This window comes from Blennius ocellaris, assembly GCF_963422515.1.
Source record: "Blennius ocellaris genome assembly, chromosome: 2".
Lineage (NCBI taxonomy): Eukaryota > Metazoa > Chordata > Actinopteri > Blenniiformes > Blenniidae > Blennius > Blennius ocellaris.
Window position 1 is genome coordinate 7,154,949 of NC_137651.1, and position 26,589 is coordinate 7,181,537.

General features: G+C 39.5%; 1 protein-coding gene across 2 annotated transcripts in view; it reads right to left on the reverse strand.

The window, feature by feature from the left end:
- gria4a (glutamate receptor, ionotropic, AMPA 4a) overlaps positions 1-26,589 on the reverse strand; it is a gene marked incomplete at both ends in the record, with an annotated part of 117,647 nt that overhangs the window by 62,523 nt on the left and 28,535 nt on the right. For both annotated transcript variants that reach the window (XM_080509985.1, XM_080509984.1), the window contains one exon: positions 742-981. In XM_080509985.1, coding sequence (XP_080366111.1) covers positions 742-981 — 240 coding nt within the window. The remainder of the gene's footprint in view (positions 1-741; positions 982-26,589) is intronic.

Genomic DNA, 26,589 nt, shown 5'->3' on the forward strand with positions numbered 1-26,589 from the left:
ATACTCAATAAACGTTTCACTTCAACTGCATGGAAAAATAATAGCTAAAATTGATCTCAAGGGATGTAGTTTCAGTTTTAATGGCTTTATCCACTCATGTGAAAACACTTCGCTCTATAAACTCCACTGATGTTGCTATGCTCCTTTATTCTCAAAAAAAAAATAAATCTTCACTTTTTTGATTCCATTTGATTCCATTCGATTTCAATCTATACTGTGCTGATCAAAGGAAAGTGACTTGTTTGTTTTTTCCACCTTAGGTGTTCCAAACATCTTCCTTTTTGGAAAGTTTGATTATAAATGACAATGGGGTTACATGGTGAAGGGTACCAGTTTTTTTTTCCTTTGGATTACACCGAGGTATAGATAGTTAGTTATTGTCACACTGGTGACGGTTGTGTGGTAGCCTGTGGCAGAACTGTTTTCTTTGTGTGGAATGGCAGTAGGAGAAATATGAGATGAGAGGTTGTACAATGCACTTTGAGCATAACGTGCTTATAATCTGTTATTTTAATGTCTTGCAGGTGTGTTCGAAAAGCAAAACCTCATAATCTAAAATGGAAAAGTTCTGTAATACAGTTTCCTGGACAGATTGATAAATCCATGTGCACTTCTTTAGCAATATCTCACTCAACACTTCACATAGAGGCATACAGTGTCAGAAGACAGAGTGTAACGTTTTCACTTTTGCAGCGGCAGCTCGTATATGCCGAGTTAACATATTAGTCTCAGTGCATTTACCTCTGTCTGTGTCGTAGAGGAAGACAAATCGGCTCCAGTCGTAGTGGTCCAGCAATGAGAGCAGAGCCCCTCTGATGGACGGCCGGAGCTGCAGCGTGAACTGGCCCTCTCCTTCAGTGGGGAAGCTGGGTGTCACCAGGCTGATGTGCAGAGCCCCACAGAAGGATGTCAGCGTGTTCACTGAGCGCTTGTCATAAAGGCCAAAGATGGCGAAGACCCCCCTGGAATACTGGGAACAGACTGATGCACGGAAGAGGGAGGACAGGAGGGTTTGGAGGAGACAGGAGGTGAATTCAGGGATGGAGGGAACCAGAAAAAGAAAGGAGAAAAATGGTAATTAGAGTATGCTTGTGATTAATTGTGTGGATAAACACAGCAGCAAAGGACTGAGAGTGAGGAAGCAAACAAAACACGTGGACCTTTGATTAAATTCACACTGAGGAATCTTGTTAAAACAATTTTTTTTAAATATGAGCAGCAACTTCAGCTTGTGTCAGCCATGCACTGCCCTCTTGATCCTAATTACAGCCACAGGCTGCATATTTTGAATATTACTTGTGTGTGTGTGTGACTGATTTCCACCCCCCCAAAAAAATACTAATGAAACTGAAAATATCATGAAAATGTAATATATAGGAGATGTTTTCTGAATAAAAATCTCCCAGAACCAGGTATTGAGATGCCACTTGACACGCTCCAGTAACTGTTACAATTACGGAAGTTTTCTTGAGCTTGCTAGTCGTTACATCTGTTGGAAACATCTGTGGAGGTGCTATCTCTCACTGTCCTGGTCTACACCTGGAGTAGCAGTGATGTACTTATGGGCCAATATGTTGGCTTATCTTTCTAAGAGTCATCCAATGTCGTCTGCAATTTCGTAAAGTACAACAATAGTTGACAGACCAGAACAACAGGTGCGCAGCTTCATTTAACTTCCAACTCACTGCAGTGAATCAATCATTACCCTTGACTCTCCCAGTAACCACAGTTGTTAAGAAATAACTTTGTAAACTTGTAAACTTTAACATCCCTATGATCCGTCCTCGCCCACACCTGTATGGCGAGGCAAAGCTCTTGACTAATCCGTGAGCTTGTTTTACATGTGAAATTCTCAGTTACAGCTATTGTAACGCGGTTTCTAAACAGCCTGAAGCTTTGAGGCATAACAGACAGTGAAAGACAGTGACTCCTTCTGCTACTTAGCTTTCATTCACTGCTTTGGTTTGCCATCTATTTGTACAGTTTGACTAAAGCTGTGTTCAATGATTAATTAAAAAGTCTTGCACATTACACAAATCCTTCATTATCATGTGTTTTGGAATAATTGGAGTGAAGTCTCGAAGGCATAATGATGTATCAAGTATTATTTTCGTTTTAACAACTTAAAATTTCACTATGTCCTCTTTCGTCCTTTTAATTTCTACAATTTGTTCTTTCTTTAGCCATATTGATCCATTCAGTTGGACTTATTCAAGCCGGCATGATTTTAACTTCAGCTCTGTATTGCCTCATAATTCACTCTCCACCGTTGTGATTCGTCACACTGGAGCAACAGAAAAACTGCGGGCTTTGGTTTTGGCAACAGTTGGACAATTATTCTGAAATCTGTCTTCTTTTTTCCGTTCTCTGAACGCCTCGTGCTTCGCATCATCTCAACTGTTTCCTGTTTTCAGGGAAAATACCCCAGCCATCCTGCCTCTTTCGGCTTCCACCATGCACTTCCCTTCATCCATTCTCCCTCTCTTCATCTTTGACTGCCTCCTCTTTCTGTTCCTCCCTCTCTTCCTCCTCCCGGGACTCAGAGTAATTCCATTATCAGCTATAAGCCTCAGTGGGGGTAAACACTGAGGGAGACGCAGCTTTGACGGTTGGGGCTTGTGGCAATTAAACAAAGCCGAGGCCCCTGCACCCAGGAGGCGATAAGGCGGGGATTTAGTCTCGATTATGACAGCAGCTAAATGTCTTCAATTCAGAGAACTAGCATACTAGCCGTGCTTAGCATGCGTCATTCAGCAGAAGCTGAGTCATGGTGTCCTTAAAGTCAATGTCTTACAAAACTGATTCTTACAGCATCGATGGATTTGTTTTGTTTCAGAGCAGACCAGCCTGATAGAAAGCTCCAGAGATAAAGTTGTATGTGATAAACTAATAAATGACATCATTATACTTTACAGAGACACCTGAAATGTATCTGGGATGGGCAAAGGTGCTAAATAACTACAGATTGTTTAGCTTATTTTTTTTTTTTCTTCTCAGGGATCCATTTAACCATGTACAAAATACATTGACGTTAAAGAAAAGATGCTTTGTACCAGATTGAGCTGTTGCTAGTTTCCCTCTGCAATCTCTGGGCAGGAAGACAACATTATAATACACATTACAAATATAGCCTACAGTAGCATAAGTACATGTATTGATGCATTATTAATATTAGCAATAACCATTAAAATTCATCACCTGGTTTCCTAAAATTTATACAGACTACTAAAAATCTTATGCCACTACATTATGCTAACAATTTTAGAATTGGTTGTCCTCTCAATGTGCAGGCTGGGCAAAATTATATACATATATGGCTTCCCGTAAGTATCAGAACATTCAAAAGAAGGATTAAACAAACCGATAAAAGACACTGATGTAATGAAAATAAATATGATGGAAGGAAGTTATGTTTGACCCTTTTATTTATACACTGGTGCTGCAGACAGGTTATGGCATGCTTACTCCCAAATGACCAAAGAGCAGAAAAATAGAGCTATGTGTCTATACCAGGGGTCGGCAACCCGCAGCTCCGGAGCTGCATGCGGCTCTTTCGTCCCTCCACTGCGGCTCCTTGAGCCTCTGTCCCACTGCAGTTCATCCCGGAACGGGACGTAAGGAGGCAAAGCGCACTCAGAGCGCAGTCCCGCTACAAAGAGTGGGGTAAAATGTAGGCGGGTTGTGAACGACGCAGCGATGTAACGTCATTACACAACAATAATGGCATGAAGATCGTAGAGTTGCGGCTGCAGGTCATGACAGCGGCTCAACTGGTATCTGAAGCCGGGAGCTTCCTGTACCTTTCACAGAAAAACTGCTGCGCTGCAAAGCGCCGACAATTCCGGGAGGTTCATTGCGGACTTGTTGAGAGTGACGGAAAATTATAGTGAATTATACATATTTTATAAAACTAAAGGACATTGAAAGCCACACCACTCACACTCATGGTTCAAACAATCCCAGATCTCCCACATAAATCTTCCATTTTAATAATGTGTAGCAATAAAGGAGCTGAGAGCTGCAATGCATTATGGGAGTGTCTGTTTGTCATGTTTTAAATGTAATTATTGGGGGTTATATTAGGTTTGTAGTGTTGGTAATGATTGTGTTGTGTTGTGTTTTTGTTCCTTAGTTCATGTAGTTTAGTTTATTAGTTGTAAGTTGGCAACCAGCAGTGAAGAAGGTTTTGTGTGTCGTCTCCTCCTGGCATGGTCTGCCTGTGGGACTGTCAAAATAAAATGTGTGTTCAGTGGGAAATGGGACCTAATGGTTCTTTGAGCATTAAACGTTGCCGACCCCAAGTCTATATTATTGTCATAATGACTGAGACAAGATGTCTGCAGTAGGATCATCAAATCACAAACAATATTCACCTGCACACATTTGTAACATGAGTTTCTTGGTACCATCCATAGCATAAAGTGATCATGAATAATGGCCAGACATTAAAAGCTTGGGAAACGGGGCAAAAACTCTCACCTGTGGCACATTTTATTTGGCAATTCCACAGCCATAAAACGAGAAATAAAGCCAGAATACAGTTAAATATTCAGAAGATAAAACCTGGAATCGAAATACAATGAAATAAAAAATGGTAAAAATTCAAGCTTACGGCGGGGAGAAACAGGTATCATATTAAAACAAACGGGAAAATTCACGTTCCCTCTTCCACAGTAGAACTCAATTGATGAAATATAGTCCTTTGTGGCGATAAATAACAATGTAGTGACAGCCTAAGGACAAAGGAATATAAACAAAAAAGACTTTGAGGACAGGACCAGGGCAAACTCCACTCACTCACTTTTGCATGAACTTTTGTTTTAGAGATCGGCTTGTTTTGAGGACAGAGAGTAAAGAAAGCGTCACAATAAAATACAGCACTGCAGCACTGCATATATGAAATGATGTACTGCATGGAGTGCTGTTTCTTTCAATGCCAACTCATGAATTTTCTTTCAAACTTGACTTAAAATTTCTGGCCTAGATGCAGATTGTGACATGACTGTCTCAAAATGTTATTTTTCACTTCCCACATGGATCTCCATCAAAAACCTGAGGAATTATTGATAGCCTTAATCCCAAAGCATTCTATTTTTAAACAATACCAAGACATCTGCAATCATATTCTCACAGGCCCAGAGCACATAAAGAAAAATCTTTTTTATCACTCATCTACTGTTGCCGTCTGTTTCTCCGTGCTATCACCTCCTCACTCCCCAGACCCCTCTGTGTTTCTATCTGCAGTGTCTGATCTTGGCTTTGCATCCCTGACACTCATATCTCTTTCTTTCTCCCACGTTTCCCTTTCAGATGCACGCCTCTGTGGGCTTGTTTCTCTGCAACACCCCGGAACAACACCACACCGCCGCAAGGCTGAAATGTGCCAGACAGTGGCGTCATTGTAATAAAATGTGTGCTAAGCTTGCTTCATAAAGCTTTAATGAGAGGAGGAGACCAGCGGCATGGTGCATCATCACCACAGTAAAACCGTTGGACACAATAGGTCTCCTGGGACTTCTTTTGCTTTTACCTCTTGTTGCCTCCCACTTGGTTGGTCTCCCAGCTCGTCCATATGTTTGTTTTTTTATGAATAACCTCATGTATCTTTGCATCTTAATTGCTCCATCTGTCTGTCAAGCCTCTATTTTTCCTCTGTGCATACGTCCCCATAAATCTAATGTCCTTCTGTATTACTCAACGCGACATAACCAGTGCCTGCTTCTCTCCTTGTCCCTCTGCAGCTACCCCGGCCTTTCTTTGATTATCTTTTATTTGACTGTCTGCATTTGGAAAGCACTCTTCATCTTGTGCATACTCTGCATATCTCTTAATGACTTGTTTCACATTGAAATGTGTCTAATTTGCATAACAGGGAAAATATGTTGCAGTGACAGTGTGGTATAGCTTTCGCTGTGTTACTTTGGTCTAACCCATGAGTTTTCTGTCTTGCCGCATTTCTCTCAGCCAACATTCCCTCTTTATATCACTCCTCTTGGTGCTTTTGTCTTTGGACAGGTGTCTTGTGTGTTTTTCACATGACAGAAAGAAAAATATGCTCTCAGAAATGAATGTCACTATCCACCCACCCCACCCCTGTACACACACAAACACACAGTCACCTATACACGTTTTAAACACCCTCCACTACTCTCCAACACATGCAATCTTCAGACATTCTGCCCCGTCGCTGTAGTTGCTTCTCAACCATTAGTCTGAATAACAACCCTCGAGCTGCAGGGATATTCTCTCACACAGCTACAGGAACCCTGCAAAAATACCATGAGCTCTCATTACCTGCAGGCAAAGGCCAAAATAAAGGAAGCACCTGAGTAAATGAGGAACACAAGCTATTTCAAAAGCCATAAGGGGCATTTTTTTTTTCCTGGCATAGCTCGTGGCAACCCGCAGTGCAGCACAGTGATACTTGGAGGAAGGAGACCAAAGTAAATGGCAATAATAAGCTTTTATGTGCAATATAATTAGATAAACATCTACTGTCCAATGCCTTACATTGACGTTCCACCTTCAACCCATTCATAGCAGAAACCTCAAGAGAAGAAGTTTTTAGACGGTATATATTTTATTTGAACACAGCGAGTGAGCTCATAACCTTCATTTAGAGAAAACTTGAGAGAAAAGCAAAGGCATTTTTACAATGACCTGAACTCTTTTTCAGATTGACTTGTTTAAGTCAGTCTCAACCTTATATACATGAATGTGGGAATAACTTCCTTAAAATATGTAGTTAAATAAAATGAGGTGAGGTTGCTTTGCCACAGTTAAGTAGTAAATGGAGCAAGTGTTGTATTGGAGGTGCAACTCAGGACAAAGTCAAGTTGATTTTGTTCATAAAGATGGCCCATAAATCAGGAGGAATCAGGTTATTTTTAGCCCAGGCTCTGAAAGATGGATGATGTGTCAGAACTGTGGATGTATAGCTGCCACTTCCTCCTACTGTACAAGTACCCTACATCTCCAGTCCTTGTCAGAAAAGGCTTGCCAATCTGGTGGCTGGTTTTACATTCCTACAGAGTTAGATAATTACATTACTGGACAGACCGTGTGTGCCAGAATACCTCTGCAGCCTTCTATGTGGGCAAGATACTTAACACTGAAAAATATTTTTCAAATCCTGAAAATCAACTATTGGCCAGTATGGTGTCTTTCATTCTACAGACAAGATAATTCCTTCAAAATATACAACTTGTGTTTCGTCCAGTTAGTTTATCATAAAGGGTTTAGAAACTGAACAGCCAGTCAAAAGAGGAAGGGACGTATTGCTTGGCCTGCCGGAGCCGACTGGGTCTTAGACCTTCACTGAATCTTGGGTGAGTCTCTTATGACTGCCCATCCAACGAATGTCTGTTCGATGAATGCTCCTGTCTCACCTGACTGAACAGCTTCTGTTCGGCGATGCATTTGAACCTCAGCAGGGGGAACAGGATCATTCTTCTTTTTTTTTTTTTTTTTTTTGCAGGCTCAGACAAAAAAGACAACGGTGGTGATCACTGTTTCTCTAAGATATAACTATGAGAAGTGAAACTGAGGTATATTACAAACTGTAAAAAAACCCCAAAAGAAACAGTAACAGTCCATCCATGAATCTGTCTGTCTATGATTTAGATTATTAGTTTATTAAACCATTTAATTATTTGCCTTGCTGGGCAGATGCTGGCTGACGGTACGCAGGGTGCACACTGGACATCTCACCAGTCCGTCAAAGGACTCTCACTTGTGTTCACATCAAGTCAATTTAAAGATGAGCATTCAACTAATACCCACACTGTATCTTTGGACTGTGGGAAGAAAAAAGAAAAAACCCACGCCGAAAATGGGAATCCCACACAGGAAGGCCTGCAAGCCTGGAATTGAACCACTGATCCTCCCAATTTGCAGGGGATTACTTAACATTTCAGGTTTTAAACAATGACTGTGGTCAATAAAAAAACAAAAAGAACACATGAATGTAAATGTTGCTTTTATAGTGAGACACTGAAACTCTTCTACTTTTCGACTGACAATAGCAGCTGCATTAGGGAGAAGCATGAAGAAAGACAAGAGTCAGGGAGAAAAAAAGTTTGGAGATCAATAGTATCTGGCAGAGAACACAGTCTGAGTATGGATTTCATATTTGTTCTTCTATACTACAACATAAAGAATGACACAATAGGAAACATCCCAGAAAAAAAGCAGGAATTTGATCACATATGATGCATTTAAAACACAGCATCACTGTTTGTCATGAAGTCATGTACAGTATGAAAACGAATCAAACTGTGAGGATGTTTATTTGTTTAAATTATTTGTGCATCTTTGGTAGTTCAATATATACATATCTTCAAGTCAAACAACTGCTAATTATCCTTCCTTTCAGATCAATTCTTTTCTCCAGACCATTATTTTACAAAGTCAACACATATTAAAAGGTTTTTAGAGAGTTCTGATAAATAAAACTGCCCAACTATTCAAAAGGCATCATCCAAGAATGTAAGTGTGCACTTTGAGAAAAACAATCCAAACAAGACTTGTGACGTATCAAATTGTTTTGGAATCATCCTCCCAGAGAAACACTTACAACGTAACATAGTTTGTAGGAAATCTCCCCACAGAGTTACATTTGTTTGAGATGAGTGTGTGGTTATTGGCTTCTATCTGGTTTAATAAAACACATCTCCATCATAAAACATGCCAATATGGAGCGTTTAATAGTTGAGACATTTTACTGACACAAGGTCTCTAGTGAGCTCATCAACAGAGCTATAATGACAAGATTAGAGATAAAGCTTGAGAATCAATGGTCTGGCAGGGGTATTAGGCCACCTTATGGATTTCATATCGCATCCTCTCTACTAGGTCGTAGTTTACAAGATAACTGAGCCACGGTAGCTTCATAAACATGACAGTGATTACTGGGAGGGATAGAGTGCTGTGTGTGCGTGTGGGTGTGCGTGTGCGTGCGTGCGCGCGTGTGTGTGTGTGTGTGTTTGTCTGGTTTGCTGTGCTTGTGTGAATGAGGGCATTCATCCCTCCGTCTGGCTCCTTCTCCTGTCTATCTTCTCTTTTTCTTCCCTCTTGTGCAAAACTGCCTCAAGCAGAGAGGCTTCAGTTGTTCTCAGCGAGTAAAGGGAAAAAGACATGCGGCGAGAAGAAAAGCAAGGGAGGAAGAGAGTAGCTCTAAAACTCACACGGGGGTCCTGACTGTAACACAAGGGTGTAAAGCCTGACGAGCAAACAGCAAGGAGAAGGAAGAAGTAAAGAAATTAAGCTATTTGTGGGCTATATGAATGTTGGGTAAAATGAATTAGGTGTAACAACACAAACGTATCCAAACATGTTCTTTCATCTTCCTCTGAAACCAAATATTGAGTTCTGTCTTTATTTCCTGAAAATATTTGTATAAACTCGATTGTACTCAACTGAGACTGATGTAACCAGAGTCTGAGCATAAAATACATCTCAAACATGATGCTAAAAATCAATAGCTTCCTCCAATGTGAGTGGGAGACCCTGGGAGTGTCTCCAACAGCTCTTCAACAGGATAAAGCGGTATAGAAGACCTTCATTTTTGTCCCCATGGTAATAACGTTAGTGTACAATCAGGTTCAGGTCCCCACCAGCACTGAAAAGTAAAGATACACGCACGCACGCACGTACGCACACGCACGCACACACACACACACACACACACACACACACACACACACACACACACACACACACACACACACACACACACACACACACACACACACACACACACACACACACACACACACACACACACACACACACACACACACACAGACACACGGACCAACCAACCCATGCAGAGAGCTGCCTCAAAGGGCATTGTGTCTTTTTTTGGCACCCATGTCAGGATACAGAGCTGAATATTGGGTCAGAGGTGAGGGACAGCAGGGGAAAAGGCTCCTGGGTAAAACTGCCACACTCCACTGGTACTTCTTTATTCTCTTTGATTATATCTTTCCAGCTCTCTCCACCTGTTCTTCCGCACCCCTCCTCTCCCATCACCTCCTCCAGGGTCTGTTCCTCAGGCTTCAGGAATAAAACTTCTAAAAATAAGAGCACTGATGTGAGGAGATGAGGACAGGTGCTAAAGACAGCGAACGCTACCTGCGTGACCACTGGTGCTTCTGTAGCTTGCACGCATCCTTTTAGTGTCTAAACTAAATCCCTGTCGAATTAGGAAGACAACATGTAATATTCACTACAGAAAAATTATATCTTGACAACATATCTGACAACTTCTGACTTTGAATAAGTGCTCTAAGAAATGCACCGACAATAAAGAATAGACAAAGGTTGTGTGTGTGTGTGTGTGTGTGTGTGTGTGTGTGTGTGTGTGTGTGTGTGTGTGTGTGTGAGAGAGAGAGTGTGAGTGATGGTTTCAGACATATTGCTCACAAAGACTGGAGGTATTAGTTTTTATCTAACACAGTATTCTCTGACACCTCATTTACTCATTTCTCAAATTGGTTTCCCCTCCATTGACTAAACTTATATTGCATCAGTCTTTGACGATGTTGAAATTGTATTACTTTAATGTTTGCTTTACTTTTTTGTCTTGACAGTTATTCCATTAATAAACGAGTCTGGATGTCTAATATATAATGCTGCCAAGATTAAACTGTTTACCCAGAACAAAGAAATATAAACAATTAAAATCGTGGGTTTGCAGTTTCATGAAAAACTGATTTGCTGAATCTTCTTTGATAGCATAATGTAATTTCTTACTGTATCTTCTCTTGCAATACAATTTCCACTTAGGGCAACAACAGTATAATTAAGAGACAGAAAAGAAAAAAGGTATTCTCTTGTATTAATATGCATTTCATAATTTCGCTGATTGACACGGCTCACCTCACAAATGTACTAAATTTCAGGTTTGCTTGAGATTGCCCCTATTTTTTTGGTTGAATGCTTTTTAAGCATTTTGAAAGCAATGTCTGTTTACATGGAAATTGCAGAAATGCTGAAAATGATGAAGTTAACATGCCAGAGGCTTTCACTATGAACCGTGATCAACATATCCAGGATCTCTGTCTCCTGGGTTGACTGATCCAGACACACGCGATCCAGATAACTGTTACTACGAAGCAGGTTATTAACTATCAAACTATCAACCTTGTAACTCGCTAGTTCAACCCAGACCTATGTGTGCGTGTTCACATGAAAGGGGCGGAGTTTTCAGCATCTGACCAATCACAAACGGAGAAATCCTGCAGCACAGTTTGCAGATTACTGAAGGAGCAGTTATTCTCTGAGAATATGAAGAATTAAAACACATCCACCAGGCTAAGAGCAACACTGCTGCTGTGTCCAAAGCCAGAAGATATTATATTAACACATTATACCATATTAATTCATCGCCGAAATAAACGGACGGCATGGCCTGCCGATCGCTCAGTTTCACTTTATTACAGCAGAAACGTGTCAAACTGAACTTCCTCACTGCTCTTCTTTTAGTTTCCATCCAGTTGTTTTGAGGTTGACTTTCTCTTGTTTGAATATTAATTCATCACTGCGACGGCACGGGTAGTTCTGCACTCCATAAATTCATGTTTCTGCAGTTCCGTCAGGTGTGATCATTAACCTCATGATTACAGATCAACCCTCGAGGAGCGAAACAGACTTGGAACAAGTCAAGAATAAAAACATCCTTCAAACCCTCAGTGCTGAGGATTTATTTTATTATGTCAAAAAGATCGCTCAAATTAATTTCTCATCTCCTCCCCTCTCCTCTGCAGCTCAGCGTGAACTCACGCATCAATCACCATCACTTAAGAATGGGCAGGTCATTTTCCAAGAGCTCTGATTGGTCAGGAGGCGGAGCTCTGACCGCTTATCGAGAAAGTAACCTGCTCGGGAGCAGGTTAGACATTCAGCGTAAGTTGCCGGGGTGATTTACCCCGGTGAGAAGTGAGCGAGTGTCGTAGTACGGAAAACCGAGGGTTAATCCTTGAAGTTATCTCGATAAGAGAAAACCCGGCGTCGTAGTGCAGGCCTCTGGCCACTGGTTAATGTGGGTGTTTGTGTTTTGTTATAATAAAACACATGCATACATGTGTGCAGAGAAGAATATGTTATAAACATAAACAATGGACATTAGTATGGACAGACGGCAATGTTGGATTACTATTTCAGGTATTTCAACTATTAAACTACCAAGTCCAAAAAAATACGGACTGTGAGTCATGACTCTCTGGAGGCAACATTGTTGTTACTGTCCATCTACTCGCACATGTGCAGAGGAACTGTTTACTGTGGTGCACACGCTCAATAGCAGCATGTTAGAAGGTTGCACTTCCATCTGTTTATACAGAGGCTGAGTCGTATCATTTTGAAAAAGTTCCACCTTGGAAGCCATTTTCAAAAAGTTGCGATTTCCGTGGCTGCTGGGGAAATGGTAAACATAAATGCAACCAAAGTTTTGTGTTTTCAATTGAAAACGTTGCGTGAACAGGACTTTAATCATAATGTAAGATCATGTTGTAATTCATAGGCAATAATGAAAAACAAACTAAAAAAAGCAAAAGAAAACAAGACAAAACACAGTGTCTCTTTTTATGATACTTATTTTGAAATATGTAGTAAATCCTCTGACACAGTCGACAACTGTCATAACCGTTACACTGAAGATTTTTTATGACATTATTATTACTTTATCATACTTATAGCAAAGTAATTAGCAAAAACAAGTGTCTTAATAAAGTAATAGTTTTACTGTCGATTTATTTATTTTAATCATTTAATCATCTTTTAATCATGATTTTTTATTTTTTTTTTAATTTAAAGAAAAACAATTGCCAGGAAAAAAATAAATAAAATGAATAAATAAATATGCTCATAATTATTTACAAAGCTGCCTTGTTGGATCATATAACATTGTATATGTATTGTAATTTCTTTTCCTTTTTTTTGGAGGGGGGGGGGTAAATTGAAAAACTATTCAAGCAAAAGTGATGTTTCTTTTATAGGAATTAATGACAAGACTGTGAAATTATCATTTCATCAACAGCCAATCCTGGATTTCATTCCATAATATTTCATAACCTGTTTTATTGTGGTGTGAAAATTCACACATTACAGAGTGGGCTTCAAAAATGACTTCTTAATATTTCAAATGTGGCAAGTCTTACTCAGTATTAGTCAACAGTGAAAATGGAGAGTGACGAGACAAAGGGGAGCAAGACTATTACATGCAAAAGCCATTAAACATTGATGTGGCTCGTAACTTGCGCTTTCTCTCTCAGTCCAATGAGCCACGGATTTGACCAATCAGCACTTCTGTTTCGGTAAAGTCGAGTGGGAACAAACACATTTTGGTGACATCTCATTAGTGTTTCAAGTTCATATCTCCTGACTCAGCACATTACTTGGAACATCAGGCTCTTCTGGCAAAGGCGTTGCTCTTCACATCAAAAAGGTGAAACATTACCCACAAAACTGCTGAAGTCGAGTATTCAAGAAAGACAAATATCCTGGAAAGATACCAAAGCATGCAGGAGGCCTCCATTCACCACTATATGCTACATACACCAAACAGCATTTTACATTACAACCACTGAACGGTGAAGAGCGTGGCATTGGTTATCTCTGTCTCATAGAAATTGTTAATTTGTCGGATATATTTGCCAGCAAGTGAACATTTTGTCCTTAAAGTGGAAAAATAGGCCAGGATAAAGAATCAAAAGAGGCCAATTTTGACTGCAGCCGTTGTTGGACGTAGGAAATGGAAGACTGGTCGACGTAGCCCAAACCAACGGATGAGCGAGGACTGGAGCCCAAAGTGCTGCAAATTTTAATGTAGGTTCTGATGGAAAGCAGTCACAATACACAGAGAATCACACTTTTTTGCCTACATGTGACAAACAGAGGACTTGCACAATATTACATTAATTGCATGGCTGACTTCTATTGAAAACACTACCAAAACACAATTGCGCGCTAATTACCCAACTAGAGAATTACATTGTGTTGGCATTTAGGAAACTGTTTATCTCAGGACTACCAGAACATTTCAGCAGCTATTTCAAGATATACTATAACTTTCTAAATCACATGACCTTTAAGCAACAAAACAACACTTGTTTTGATGAAAACATTATTAAAAATCTCCCCAGGACGTGTCCTCACCGAAGCATTTTATCAGTGTTGTAGCATTAAAGCTGGCAAACAGGCTCAAGGCGAAGCTGTGGACCAAAGCAAATCTGCTCACAGCATGATGCACCAGTACATCATAGACGCAAACACACCGACGTACACGAGTGGAATGACACATGCAATATTGACAATGTGCAACAGAAACTTCGGCTCACCAGGTCTGATAAAAGATAGTATGAGGAAGAGAGCGGTAGGTAAAATATAAAAGAGAGCAAGAAGGAAGGAAAGTACATGTCACCTGTCATAATGCTATGCTGTGTACCCTGAGGACACAGTACTTTAAACTGGTGATAATCTATGTGTGCATGTGTGTGTGCATGTGTGTGTGTGAGAGAGAGAGAGAGACTGTGACAGAGAGCCTTTTTACACCAGTCATCTTTAAGCACTACTAACAGTAGCAAAAGCCCTCTGGGGCTGTCCAGCACGAACATAGTCATTCATCACACACACACACACACATGCACGCACGCACGCACGGACGGACGCACACACGCACGCACACACAGCTGATATCAAAAACCATTCATCACAGTGGACAGGACTAGGAGAAAGAGCAGAAGAAGAACATGAGGAGGGCTCACTATGGTCGACTCCTACTGTATGGAACTACTGTGCTTTCATCTCTCTCCGAGGCAGCGATCACACAGAGAAATCTGCACAAACTGTAGACTTTCTAATGATACAGTGCACCTTACATCCAGCTCTTTCTGGTGATGTGTGGTTTCTATTTTTGTTAAAGTTCTGCAGCTGTGCAGGAACCTTCAAAATATTCTCTGCTTGATAATTTCACACTCAACAGGCTCAGGTTACATAAAGCCAGACCTGGTTTACCTATAGGTGTTTTTGAAGTGGATGCCTCTGTTATTACAAACCTCTGTTTGATTCCGTCTTAAGTGCGCCTGGGAAGCATGGTAAGTGCTACAGCAATCACACAGAGAGCTAACTAGGTCATAATGGCAACAACAAAGTATAAAGTAAGCTACAAACTACATGACTAAACATCCAACTATTAATTTACTTCTTCATTTATTTGTTGCTTTATACTGTATGCTGATGAGAGAGCATTATTGTATGATAACAAAGGAGGTTTGGATTAATAGTGAATACGAAAGAATTGGGCATATTTATCTTAGATATCCATATCAAGATGAGGAAACCATATGATACATTTTGGAAAGGTATATATATATATATATATATATATATGTATATATATATAAATTGGTCTACAGAAAATATTTTTCCTAATTTTCTGTCATATGTTATCTAGAATTGTACCCACATGTTATACACTTATTTTAGTCACATTTTTTTGTATTTGCATGCATTGACCTCCGTGTGTGTGTGTGTGTGTGTGTGTGTGTGTGTGTGTGTGTGTGTGTGTGTGTGTGTGTGTGTGTGTGTGTGTGTGTGTGTGTGTGTGTGTGTGTGTAAAGGTCATATCTCTGATTGCAACCAACAAAAGTTTTGTTGTTTTATAGCAATGACCATAACGTTTTCTGATTCTGATTACTAGAATGACAATAGCCATCATTTTATCAAACAAACTTTTGCTGTTTTCAATCAATTTCAAAAAGATTTTAATTGCACACAGATTTAGTCTGGTTGTTCTTTGCCACATGTTGCACTATATATAATTTCCACATGAAAACAAAGATGCAGCCTTGCACCTCTGAACAATAAAGACAGCCAGACGTGATAAAAATGATGCGTTTGTAGCTGCAGAAGAAACAAAACAAAAAAATATGCGCGCTCGAAACAGGAAGTAGGCAATTCATCCCGAGAAGTTTGTTGTGCAGAGTCAACAACAATGCGCTGACCACTGACTGGTGCATAATGAGCCAGACAAAGCGACAGATTGAGAGGCTGTCAGGGATAACCGTCTCTTATAGCTGAGCAAGTGTCGCCTGCTGCTTCTGTAAAAATGCCTGTGTCTCTATTTGATGCTTATCTCTCGCATTGTCTCAGCCACTATGATAATAAAATGTATGATGAAAAAAAAAAGGAGAGGGAAATAGAACAGCGCACTGGAGTGACAAGACCAGCCAAATCCTGAAAATGGCCACCACTGTATCTGTGTCTGTTGTACTTTTCTTTATCAACTTCAAGATAAGGAGAAATATTATTGAATGTCTCTAAAAAGTAATAGAAATCTGTCCTCACGCCCATGCATGTGTGTGTCTGGCAGACACAGGTGTTTTGTATGCGTTGCCCTTCCAGCTGGGTACGTCCACAGTGATTGAGTGGGCTCACAAGATAAACATAGCAGTAATGTTACAGAGGAAATGACATCCCACAACACATTTCTTCTGCTGTCTCACTTCTCATCTCACGCTTCCTCAAACTCCCTTTAGTCTATCCATCTCACTGTACTGCTGTGTTGCTCCTCCTATCTTCCACTGCTCCCTCCAACCTCTAAATTCATAATATGCTTTCTCAGCCATGCCGATGACTTCAGTTAAACCTGTTTTCAGTCATAAAGTCAATTCAATTCCTATCAATTCAATGAATGATGTACCATGGAGCCATCTATAATGGATTATGGGCCTCTTTGGATCCCTGTGTCTGCATATGACATGTCTGAAGGTTCATTGGAATGAAAGTACATTCCAAATTCTGCTGATGGCATTGAATTGGGATTGCGGACAAGCCATTTGCACTACAAAATTTGGAAGTGCTATTACGAGTTAATCCCTCAAAATATAACCCAAAATATTAGTTTTTACCTCATAAATGATGCCAGGAATAAACTTACATTCAACTGCCGTCAAGAGGTGCAGTGAAGAGTGAAGACTGTCTCTATGATGGCTCCTGCCAAGGGTCATAATGTTACATATGATAATTGTATACTATCAGCAAATGATCTCTAAAGTGCAACCAATCATTTTCTCATTCAAAATACATCAAACGCATCCATTTTGTGTGACCGCCTTCCCGATGACAGCCGGGATGGCGGTCAGCAGCGTCAGTATGTTGGTGGTTGGACGAATCAAACACAGGACTTTTACCAATAGGTCTTCTAGTTTTGCTTTTTACATATTCTCACACATACAGTGTGTAACCTTCATTTGGCCTCATTATTGACATGTAATTGTGCAAACTGTGGGTATGGATCCAATATGTTCAGCAGTGACATATATTATTCCTGATGGAGTTGAGTCTCTCTCAGTCCAATAGATAACACATCGACTTTGACTGCATGTCAGAGTACTTGTTTCATAAAATGTTGGAAACTGTTATTCACTCATTCATCACAGTCAGCGTGGAATATTGCACTTTGTTATACTAATGCTCGACAAGCTCCACTTCAAAACGCTACTCTGGGGTTACTCAAAAAGACCACATTACAACAGTTCATAATGAGCTTCTAAGATTTTAATCATTACCACTGGCCTTCTGAAAGTTTGACTCCCTATAAACCAGTGACAACCTGGACTTTTCCAATAAACTATTCTAGATTATGTTTTGCTCTCAGTCCCATTAAAATAACCCGTCTACAGAGTTTTGACAATGATGTGCAAAACCAAACTTTTTGATTGGTGCTTTTCGGTCATAAACTTCTGCTTTTTGTCATCAACTTATTTTAACTGTGAAATTGCGGCCATGCTTTAAAAAGTCCATCGCAAATGTTGATGATGAAGAGACAATGGCAATGAAGAAAAATACATTAAATATAAAATATTTTTATCTCAATTTTCTTGACTTATTAAGTATTTTTGATGAATACACAGGACACAGCAGCTTTTCATAAAATGTCAATATTGGATACCCTGGAAAGCCAGAATGACTTGGACTTAAATCCACTTTTATTTCGGCTATTACATATTAAAAGTTTAATTTTGGATGGCGGACCTTTAGTAGATTCCTCCCCTCATTGTTCTCTGCCCTCTTATTCTGTGCACACACAGCCATGAAACACACCACCTTGCTAATTATCTGTTTGATGGGGCTACTGCAGTACCACTGGCTTTATCATGACCATGAAAGGAACGTAGAGGTATTTTGTTACTTTACATAATGAACTAGATTTCTAACCTATATACCCAAGTTGGTCAATTATATTTAATTGTGTTGATAAATTACAATTATTCATTTCAAACTGAGATTTTGTGTTGGGGTACAGCAATAACTCACTGCATGCACAGGAGCTGTGTGTGGAAACCCCCTCCGCTGGCCTCTTTACTTTCATCTCTGCAAAGGAAACGCTGTTTCTCAGAGCATTAAAAGCTGAGTGTATTTTTACTCAATGTGCCAGTGTGATTAAAGTTAAAAAACCAATTTTTACCAAACGAGCTTGGCTCTATAAGTACTTACATATCGTCTCATAGCAACAGCTGAAACTATGACTAGCACTCTCTCCAAGCATCTGTTAAGTGCTGTTCCTAGCCTTTAAAAAAAAGAAGAAAAAAAAGAAAAGGAGAGCGAGAGAGAGAGAGAAAGACGCTTGGTGGACACAAGTCTTAAGTGCCTCATATCTCTCTCAGAATGAGCAAAGACATGTATTTAATTAGCAGTACCAGAATGTATTTGTCTGTATCTATTCCAACTCAGTGATATCCGTCCTGGTCCTGCAGATTAAGACGATTCAACACCTCTTTACCAAAGATGACCTTGCAGCCTCTGACCTGCTGATAGAGTTAAAAGAAAATATAAAGGAAAGGATGTGGAAAATATCACTGTTCATCTATAAATAATTTTAATTTATTATTAATGATGTTACAAAAATAAACCATATCACTACTTGTCAGATAAACGTTGAATACTGTAATAGAAAAGGAGATAACATTTTTTATCACCGACTCACAAGTTGTACAGACATCTCTACAATTGCATAATATATCACAGTGCACAATACACTACAGCTGGTTCTAACAGCACATTACAAAGTAGCATGACTATGACACAGCTCTAAGACACATTTTCAACTTTATTTGGACTTTATCTGAATTATTCACCAGGAGGCATTGTTAATAATGGCACAATGATGAAAATTCCACCTGTTTTCATTTGTATAGTTCAATGTTTTGTTTTTTCCAGATTTCTTTGCACTGAAACTGAAGATTATTTATTGATTATAATTATAATCATTTTAACTGGTTTGGCCCACTCAAGATCACTATGAGTGTTATGTATGGCTAGACGAAAAATAAACAAAGAAATAAAGAAATAAAACAAAGATAGAAATACAAAAGACCCAACCTGATATATGTTCATGATGGATTACAAAAGTAGCTACATATATATTTGTACTTTAAATCTAAGTAACCGTACCACATTTATTACAATGTCATTTATTTCAGGGAAAATAAAACAAAACAAAACAAAACAAAACGGAGGAAAGAAAAAAAAATTAATGCGGAGCTCAAAGAAAAACTATTTGTATGTGTCCGTGTGGAACATGCAATAAATGAAGAACTGGGATTTAAGCTGAATTGTCACTTAAAGCACAGACCAGACTGTGGCTACTGTTTGTGTATCTTCTGAACAGCCAGCAAAAGTAAACACAGACTGTGTAAGACAGAAGGTTTGGGAATCCAAAACCAACACATTAATCATTTAGGAAAACTTGTGAACAAATTTGTCTGGTAATGACATGATACTTCCAGTGCTAATGTAGCTGTCAAGGACTGAAATGAGCCCCGTTCACAGGGGACTTGTCCTGGCATGTTGTGTTAGTGAACACTGATTAGCTCCACAGATGACAATGTGCATATTACGGTTCATTTTAGGAACGACAAGTTGATGTATTGTAAATGGCTGGCTTGTATTACTTGAAGTTAATAATGATGGCAAATTTGAGAGAAAAAATACACCTGGCAAAGTGTTTTCCTCAAGAGTCAATGAAGTACAGGAGTGGAAGAAACACATATGTTTGAACAAGTCACGCTAATTTCACTTTAAAAACCTGCTGAATTAAGCTGTCCTTTAACTCTTTTACTTGTCTCCATAAGCACAACACAACCTTAAGCTGGGGACATTTACTGAGCTTTACTGAAGGTAAGAGCTTTCAGGTTGTGTAGTAAAGAGCAATGATAATCTCCTGGTGTCAAGATCATTATACATTTTTATTGTGCTGTACATCACACCGCGTGTGATCGTCCCAGTGTGTTTACTTAGATCAATCTTACACAGTGCAGAGCATAGTGTGTTATGCTCCGTATGATATGATGTGTAAGGCTTTGATGTGTTTGTTGGGTTTCTCTCTGTAAAAAGCATGTAGAAATGACTGTGTTGTATGCGGTGCTATATAAATAAAGCCAGATTGAATGGAATGTTTTGAAACGTAACACAAGAATTCAAGTTTGCATACATACTTTTGGAACAATCCTGTTTGGATTATACTGCCCGAAAACAAGGCAGAGGGCATTTTGTCATGATAGACGGGATGGTTGCCAAATAGAATCACAAACACCGACTTTTCTCTGGATGATTCATTGCGGTGACATTGATGTGGTCCTGCTTGTTTTCTGGCTTGCTGGTTGTATTTCAACAATTTATATCAGTTTTTATCCGATGTTTAATACCTATTATCTGTTGATTCTGTAAATGCAAGACAGTTTCTCTGGATTTATATAAATTCTGTCTGGTTCAACTGCTTTGTCAATCGCAATTTTTGTTGTTTTCTATGTTTTCATAGCATCAGTTTGAAGTGGTAAATCTGATGGTAAATTGATTACTTCACAATTCAATGACTAAAATTATAAGGCAAATTAGGTGAGGCCATGTTCCTTTTGTCATGTGAACCTCTCTTCTCTCTTTCCTGACTTCATTTAATCGGGCAAATTATTAAATACGTTGAAAAAAATGACATTCAGTCAATAATTACAGTTGGCCAGTGTGGTTACAGCTGTAATTACAACTTTGGTGTTTGTAGCATAATAGGTTTAGCTTAAATTCTTCTGCTGCACTAAAAAAGCAAAGTAGGCTTTTAGATAATGTCTATACACTGGTGCATGTAACTAATATTTTATTGTCAATGTTAACTTGACAGCAGAATTATTCCATAAATAATAATGCCTCCAACATTATTGTCAGAGATGAAGCTATCAGATAAGTACATCATTGTATTTTGGTCCTTAAATTGTTAACAATTGGCTCACGAAAGTCAATGATTCACACTTCAATTGCTAAAAAAATGAGAATAAGGGGAAACAAGAGACTGTATGAATTATGAGAATTAGACCTCCATCTCTACTTGTCCGTGTGAGTGCACGCATCTTCTCAGAGTAAAACTGTCCTTGCTGTCCTCCAGGGAGTATCCTAACACACTAACTAGAGGGTAGCTGCATAGTGAACAGTATCTTTCTCCGAGCATTATACATACACTTCTGCCGATGACACCTGAGCAGACACATGCATACCTTCCTGTTTTCCATGAATCCATCCATCAGCTATAGTTGATCCAAGTCAGTTGGGTGACACAGAGAGCGAGTCTATCTTTGCAGTCACACAGTACACCGAATAAAATCTCCACAGGTCTAACACAGACACACACAGTCACACACGTTCACTCCGACAACCAATTTAGAGCCATCAGTCACCCTAACAATCATCGATTCAAACTGTGGAATTAAGCTGGAATACAAGGCATCAACCCAAGTAGACACAAAGAGAATAGGTCAAAAATAATATACATGGGAACCAACAGAGAGGTCAGACTACAACAAACATCAGTTCCATTGAGACTTGACTACTTTGTCATGATTAAATAACCTGTAAGCTTTAACACATGTAAGCCGGACCGACAATAGTCGGAGGAAGAAACCTCAGTTAACTCAAAAGTATTTAAAGTGACCTCTGAAATATAACTGAACTATTTTCTAGCTTGCCCTTGGTTCATGAGTGGAGTTTTATGTTGCCCTTTTCCGGGGAAGGGATGATGAATTGGCTTAACAAATCTTGAGGTTTGCTGGATGCTCTTTACACCCTCGCCCTTACAAAATATCGCAATTTGTATTTGATCTTTTTACTGACGTTCTTGTCGAGAGAATTACAGGCAGTTAAAAGTTTAATGAAACAGGCAGGTACGCAACAACAGGAGAGAGAACAATTCTGGCAGAAACACAGAAAAAAAAAGGCTGAGTTCATTTTAGGACATATTTTAAAGATCTGATTTGGACCAAATGTTGGCTGATATGATCATGTGGGTGAAACGTTATTTATAACTTCTGTAAACAGCCACTACAGAGATGCTTCTATGTATGTGTCTAAGTGAGCATAGAGATCAGATCAGATCAGCTAAAATCTTTAAATTTGTAGTTATGAATATCTGCAGTTTGGATCTCTGTGAGTGATTCTCTCAGAATTAATGCAATTAAAAAACATGGATTTTCAAGGCTACAGCTTCCCATTGTTATTTTGTCATTGGCAATGACTAAAACTATTAATATGACTTAAAAATGTATCAGTAGAAAACTGTTCAACAAGTGACAGTAGCAGAAAACAGAGAATCACTGAACATTATTCTGAACATATACGTAGAGATAATAATCCAATAAGCCATTACATTATGACCACAGGCAAGTGAAATGAATAACACTGGTGGGCTCTTAAAATTGGCACCTATTCGTGGGTGGGATATATGAGGCAGCATGGCAATGTTTTGTCCTTAAAATGGGCTGGATGGATGGGTCGGAGCATCCTCAAACCTGCAGTGGAGAGCTCCCAGTCTGCAGTGGTCAGTGTCTATCAAAACTGATGAAAGATAGTTCAAGCAGTAGGCCAGTGGCATGGTCATTGCTGCACAAGGGGATTAAAGATTGGCCTTTGTGGTGGAGAGAAACCTTACAAGGAAAGTGGTTCTGTTTGAAATGCAACGCACAGAATTACACCACGCTGAAGTAATGTCAAGGTGCCCATCCAAAAGCCTTTAGAGGGTATTTAATTTATTGTGTGATGTTCTTGTAGGAAATATTGGACTGTTTGGACTGCATTGTTGGCGACCCTGTACAACCTTTCATGCAAATGTTATTGGCTGATGTCAGTGGCTGCTTTCAGCTGGAATAAGTGCCCTTCCCTGAAGCTACAATGGTTCAACAATGATTTCAGGTACACCAAGAAAAAAGAACAAACAATATGATATGCTGACTTGGTTTTCTCAGATCTCAATCCAATCCAGGATCTATAGGATAACATTTATCTTCTTCACCAATGCACCAGCTTGTAACGGAAACGTTGATGGTGTTTAAGATGCAGAACTGCTATTTTACCTTGAAGAGAAAACTGAAGAAGAAATTACATACAAATCAGTGTTACACTTTAAGTTAACTGAAAGCCCAAAACAAAATGTTGATGAATTTCTGCATTTTCAAGCTACAATCAAGACTTCAACATGCAATAATCTGCAACATATCTTTCAAATCTGTTCTCTCTGTAACTGGAAATCTCTATATTGGCAACAATAAAAAAAAACATAGAGTAATCAAATGGATGCACTATGAAGCTGTAATGTCTACAGTTAAAGTGCATTACAGTGGCACCGTGCAAGTTTTGCCACAAGAGTAAAGTTGAACTGCACAACTTGAGCACATGGATTCCTTCATAACATTTGCTTTACACAGTGTGTTTCAGGGACTTATTTATTTTTTAGGGTAGGGAATCTAATGCGGGGGATTTTCTCATTGACTATAATGGATCAAGTTTATCAGAGGCGCACAGCAGTAGTGTGTCCTCGTTCTAAAGCCGTCTGAAACACATTTGTCCTTGACGGAAAAAATTTGTACGACCAAATGTGAGACGGACTTCTTTGTTTTCCAGTTTAGACAGTGCACCAATTAATGCATTGGTTTTAATTAGTAGTACAGCCAGGACGAGTACACACAAGTGAAATAAATTCAAGAACATTCAAGTGAAGATGGGTGCAGTTTAGCCATGCAAGTTTGCTAAAGATAATCATTGTACTATTAATCAGCTTGGGACTAAATCAAAGACAAATACCACAGAGGGATGTTGTTTTCCAGCTTTCCCATGTCTTTGTTTTAGAAGGTCATTTTAGTCTTTTTTCAATGGTAAATACAATATTATTCCCCAGATGTTTATCAAATTGAACACCGGTGCCGAACAAATCAGTCTCATCGTTAAAGATCCCACATTGCAAGTGGCAAACTTAAGGAATCTGCTGCTAACCGCAGATACCACAGCTCACCTCGGGGGTCAAGTATATTCGAGGCCTAAACAGGTCAGGGCCATTCAGTCTTCCCAATAATTATTACAACAGTGTTTATTAGTAGTAAAGCCACAGTGGAACAAGCAAAACAAACATCAGAACATTAAAACAGATGGAGTTTAGCTTTTTGAATTTTGTTTCACATGATTAATGTTGAATTAAAATAAATGGGAACTTGGATAATATCAATGAAATAAACAAGGGAGGAAGGATACATTGCAGCTGCTTTGTCATCAGAACACACACTCAAGAACATTAGAGTGCACAGGGGGATTATTTCTCTGTGTGTTTGTTTAGTTCAGTAACTTGACTTTCCCAGTAACAGAACTATAATATTGAGACTCCAAAACACACCACTGAGCTTAACTGGTCTACACACTTGATTGCACATACCTGTACATGTGTGATGATGTGTACATATTGTAACTTCAATGCGCACACTGTTATCTGAGCATCAGGCATTCAGGATATGTGTCTCACTATGACTTTGTCTTTCTCCAGTCTAAGCTGTTTGCACACAGATAACCACAAACAAGCAGGGCAGATAATTGTGCACACAAAAAAAAAAAAAGAAAGAAAGGAGAACACATGCAAAGGAATGCTCGGGATGAAAACAGTGTTAAGGTGTAGAGTTGAATGTGCAAAATGTGACGAACACAGATGCATACTGGGTTTTTTTGCTATAAAATGCCAAAGAGAATAAAAAGAATAATGCAACGGTTAATATTGCCAGGCATAATTCCAACGCTGAATCTGGAGTGTTTGTAATATGTGTCTATTTACTGCCTGTTCGCTCCAGCTCTCATTTTCTCTCAGTTGGCAGCATTGCATGAAGCATCCATCACAGGCAAAAAAATTCTAGCTGGGAACATGTAAGTCTCCTCATGAAAAATAGATTGACTCTATAAAAAGAGTACACAATCTATATGCTGCAATATTTTCCAGTTGATCCGACAATTGTTGGAACTTTTCTGTTTTACAGAATGCGTGGGGTCTGAAACAAAACAAACAAACAAAACCCCAATATTATTCTGGTGTCTAAACTGGGACAGAAGTGTTACTTGGTTGAGGTTAGGAGTAAACTGTGATGGTTGTGAGGCATGCCAAAACTGCTAGACAAAGCATGTCAAACGTGTGTGTGTGTGTGTGTGTGTGTGTGTGTGTGTGTGTGTGTGTGTGTGTGTGTGTGTGTGTGTGTGTGTGTGTGTGTGTGTGTGTGTGTGTGTGTGTGTGTGTGTGTGTGTGTGTGTGTGTGTGTGTGTGTGTGTGTGTGTGTGTGTGTGTGTGTGTGTGTGTGTTAGATTTCTGGTTGCACTTGACTGTCTATGAGTGTGCGTTTGTGGTTGTCTGTATCTGCCCTGTTTATATACATGGTTGGCTGCAGCATAAAAGGATGGATGTGTGTATACGTATGTGTGTGTGTGCCCTGTGATGCAGTGGCGATCTGTCCAGCGTGTACTCCGCCTTGTGCCCAATGTGAACTACAAATCAGCTTAAACACCCACATTAAGTCATATAGAAGATGTATATGTATGAAGAGACAATCATAGTTTCACTGTCACAGGCGCTATCCATGGTGCTGATTATGTCTTGTCCCAAAGCAAACAGGAATGCATTGAGGCATATATTAATGCTCTCTTGAGTGTTCCTGCCTGTGGCTACATACCATGTAGCATAAAGGGCATTAATACATATCAAGGAGCACAGTAGTGGTATTATATCTCTTTTTATAACTGCATTTATGTCTGTCTATCAACAGCGATATAAACGGCCGTAATTCTGCATCGCCCAATGCATCCCTCTTTGTACGTGGACAACAAACTCTGCAGATCCAATCTCCCTTTCTCCTTCTACCCACAAGACTGTCCGGACAATACTACCTTCCCATATGGAGAATATTAGTCTAGTACGCCATCTGTACAACCATCCCATCATACCCTTGAGCGTGGGACTGGGTGTGTGTGAGAGCCTGTGGGAAAATGAGAGTAGGACATGTGTGCTTGTGCATGTGTAGAACTGTGTGAATGAGAGAGCAAGAGAGACAGAGAGAGAGACACAGAGAGAGAGAGAGAGAGAGAGAGAGAGAGAGAGAGAGAGAGAGAGAGAGAGAGAGAGAGAGAGAGAGACTTCACAGTCTGTACAACACTGCCATGATAAGACAATAACTCCTATTTCCCTATCTAGCATAGATTGCCATTGTAGCTGTCTCTGTTTCTTTATTTGAGGACAAGAAAATCAAA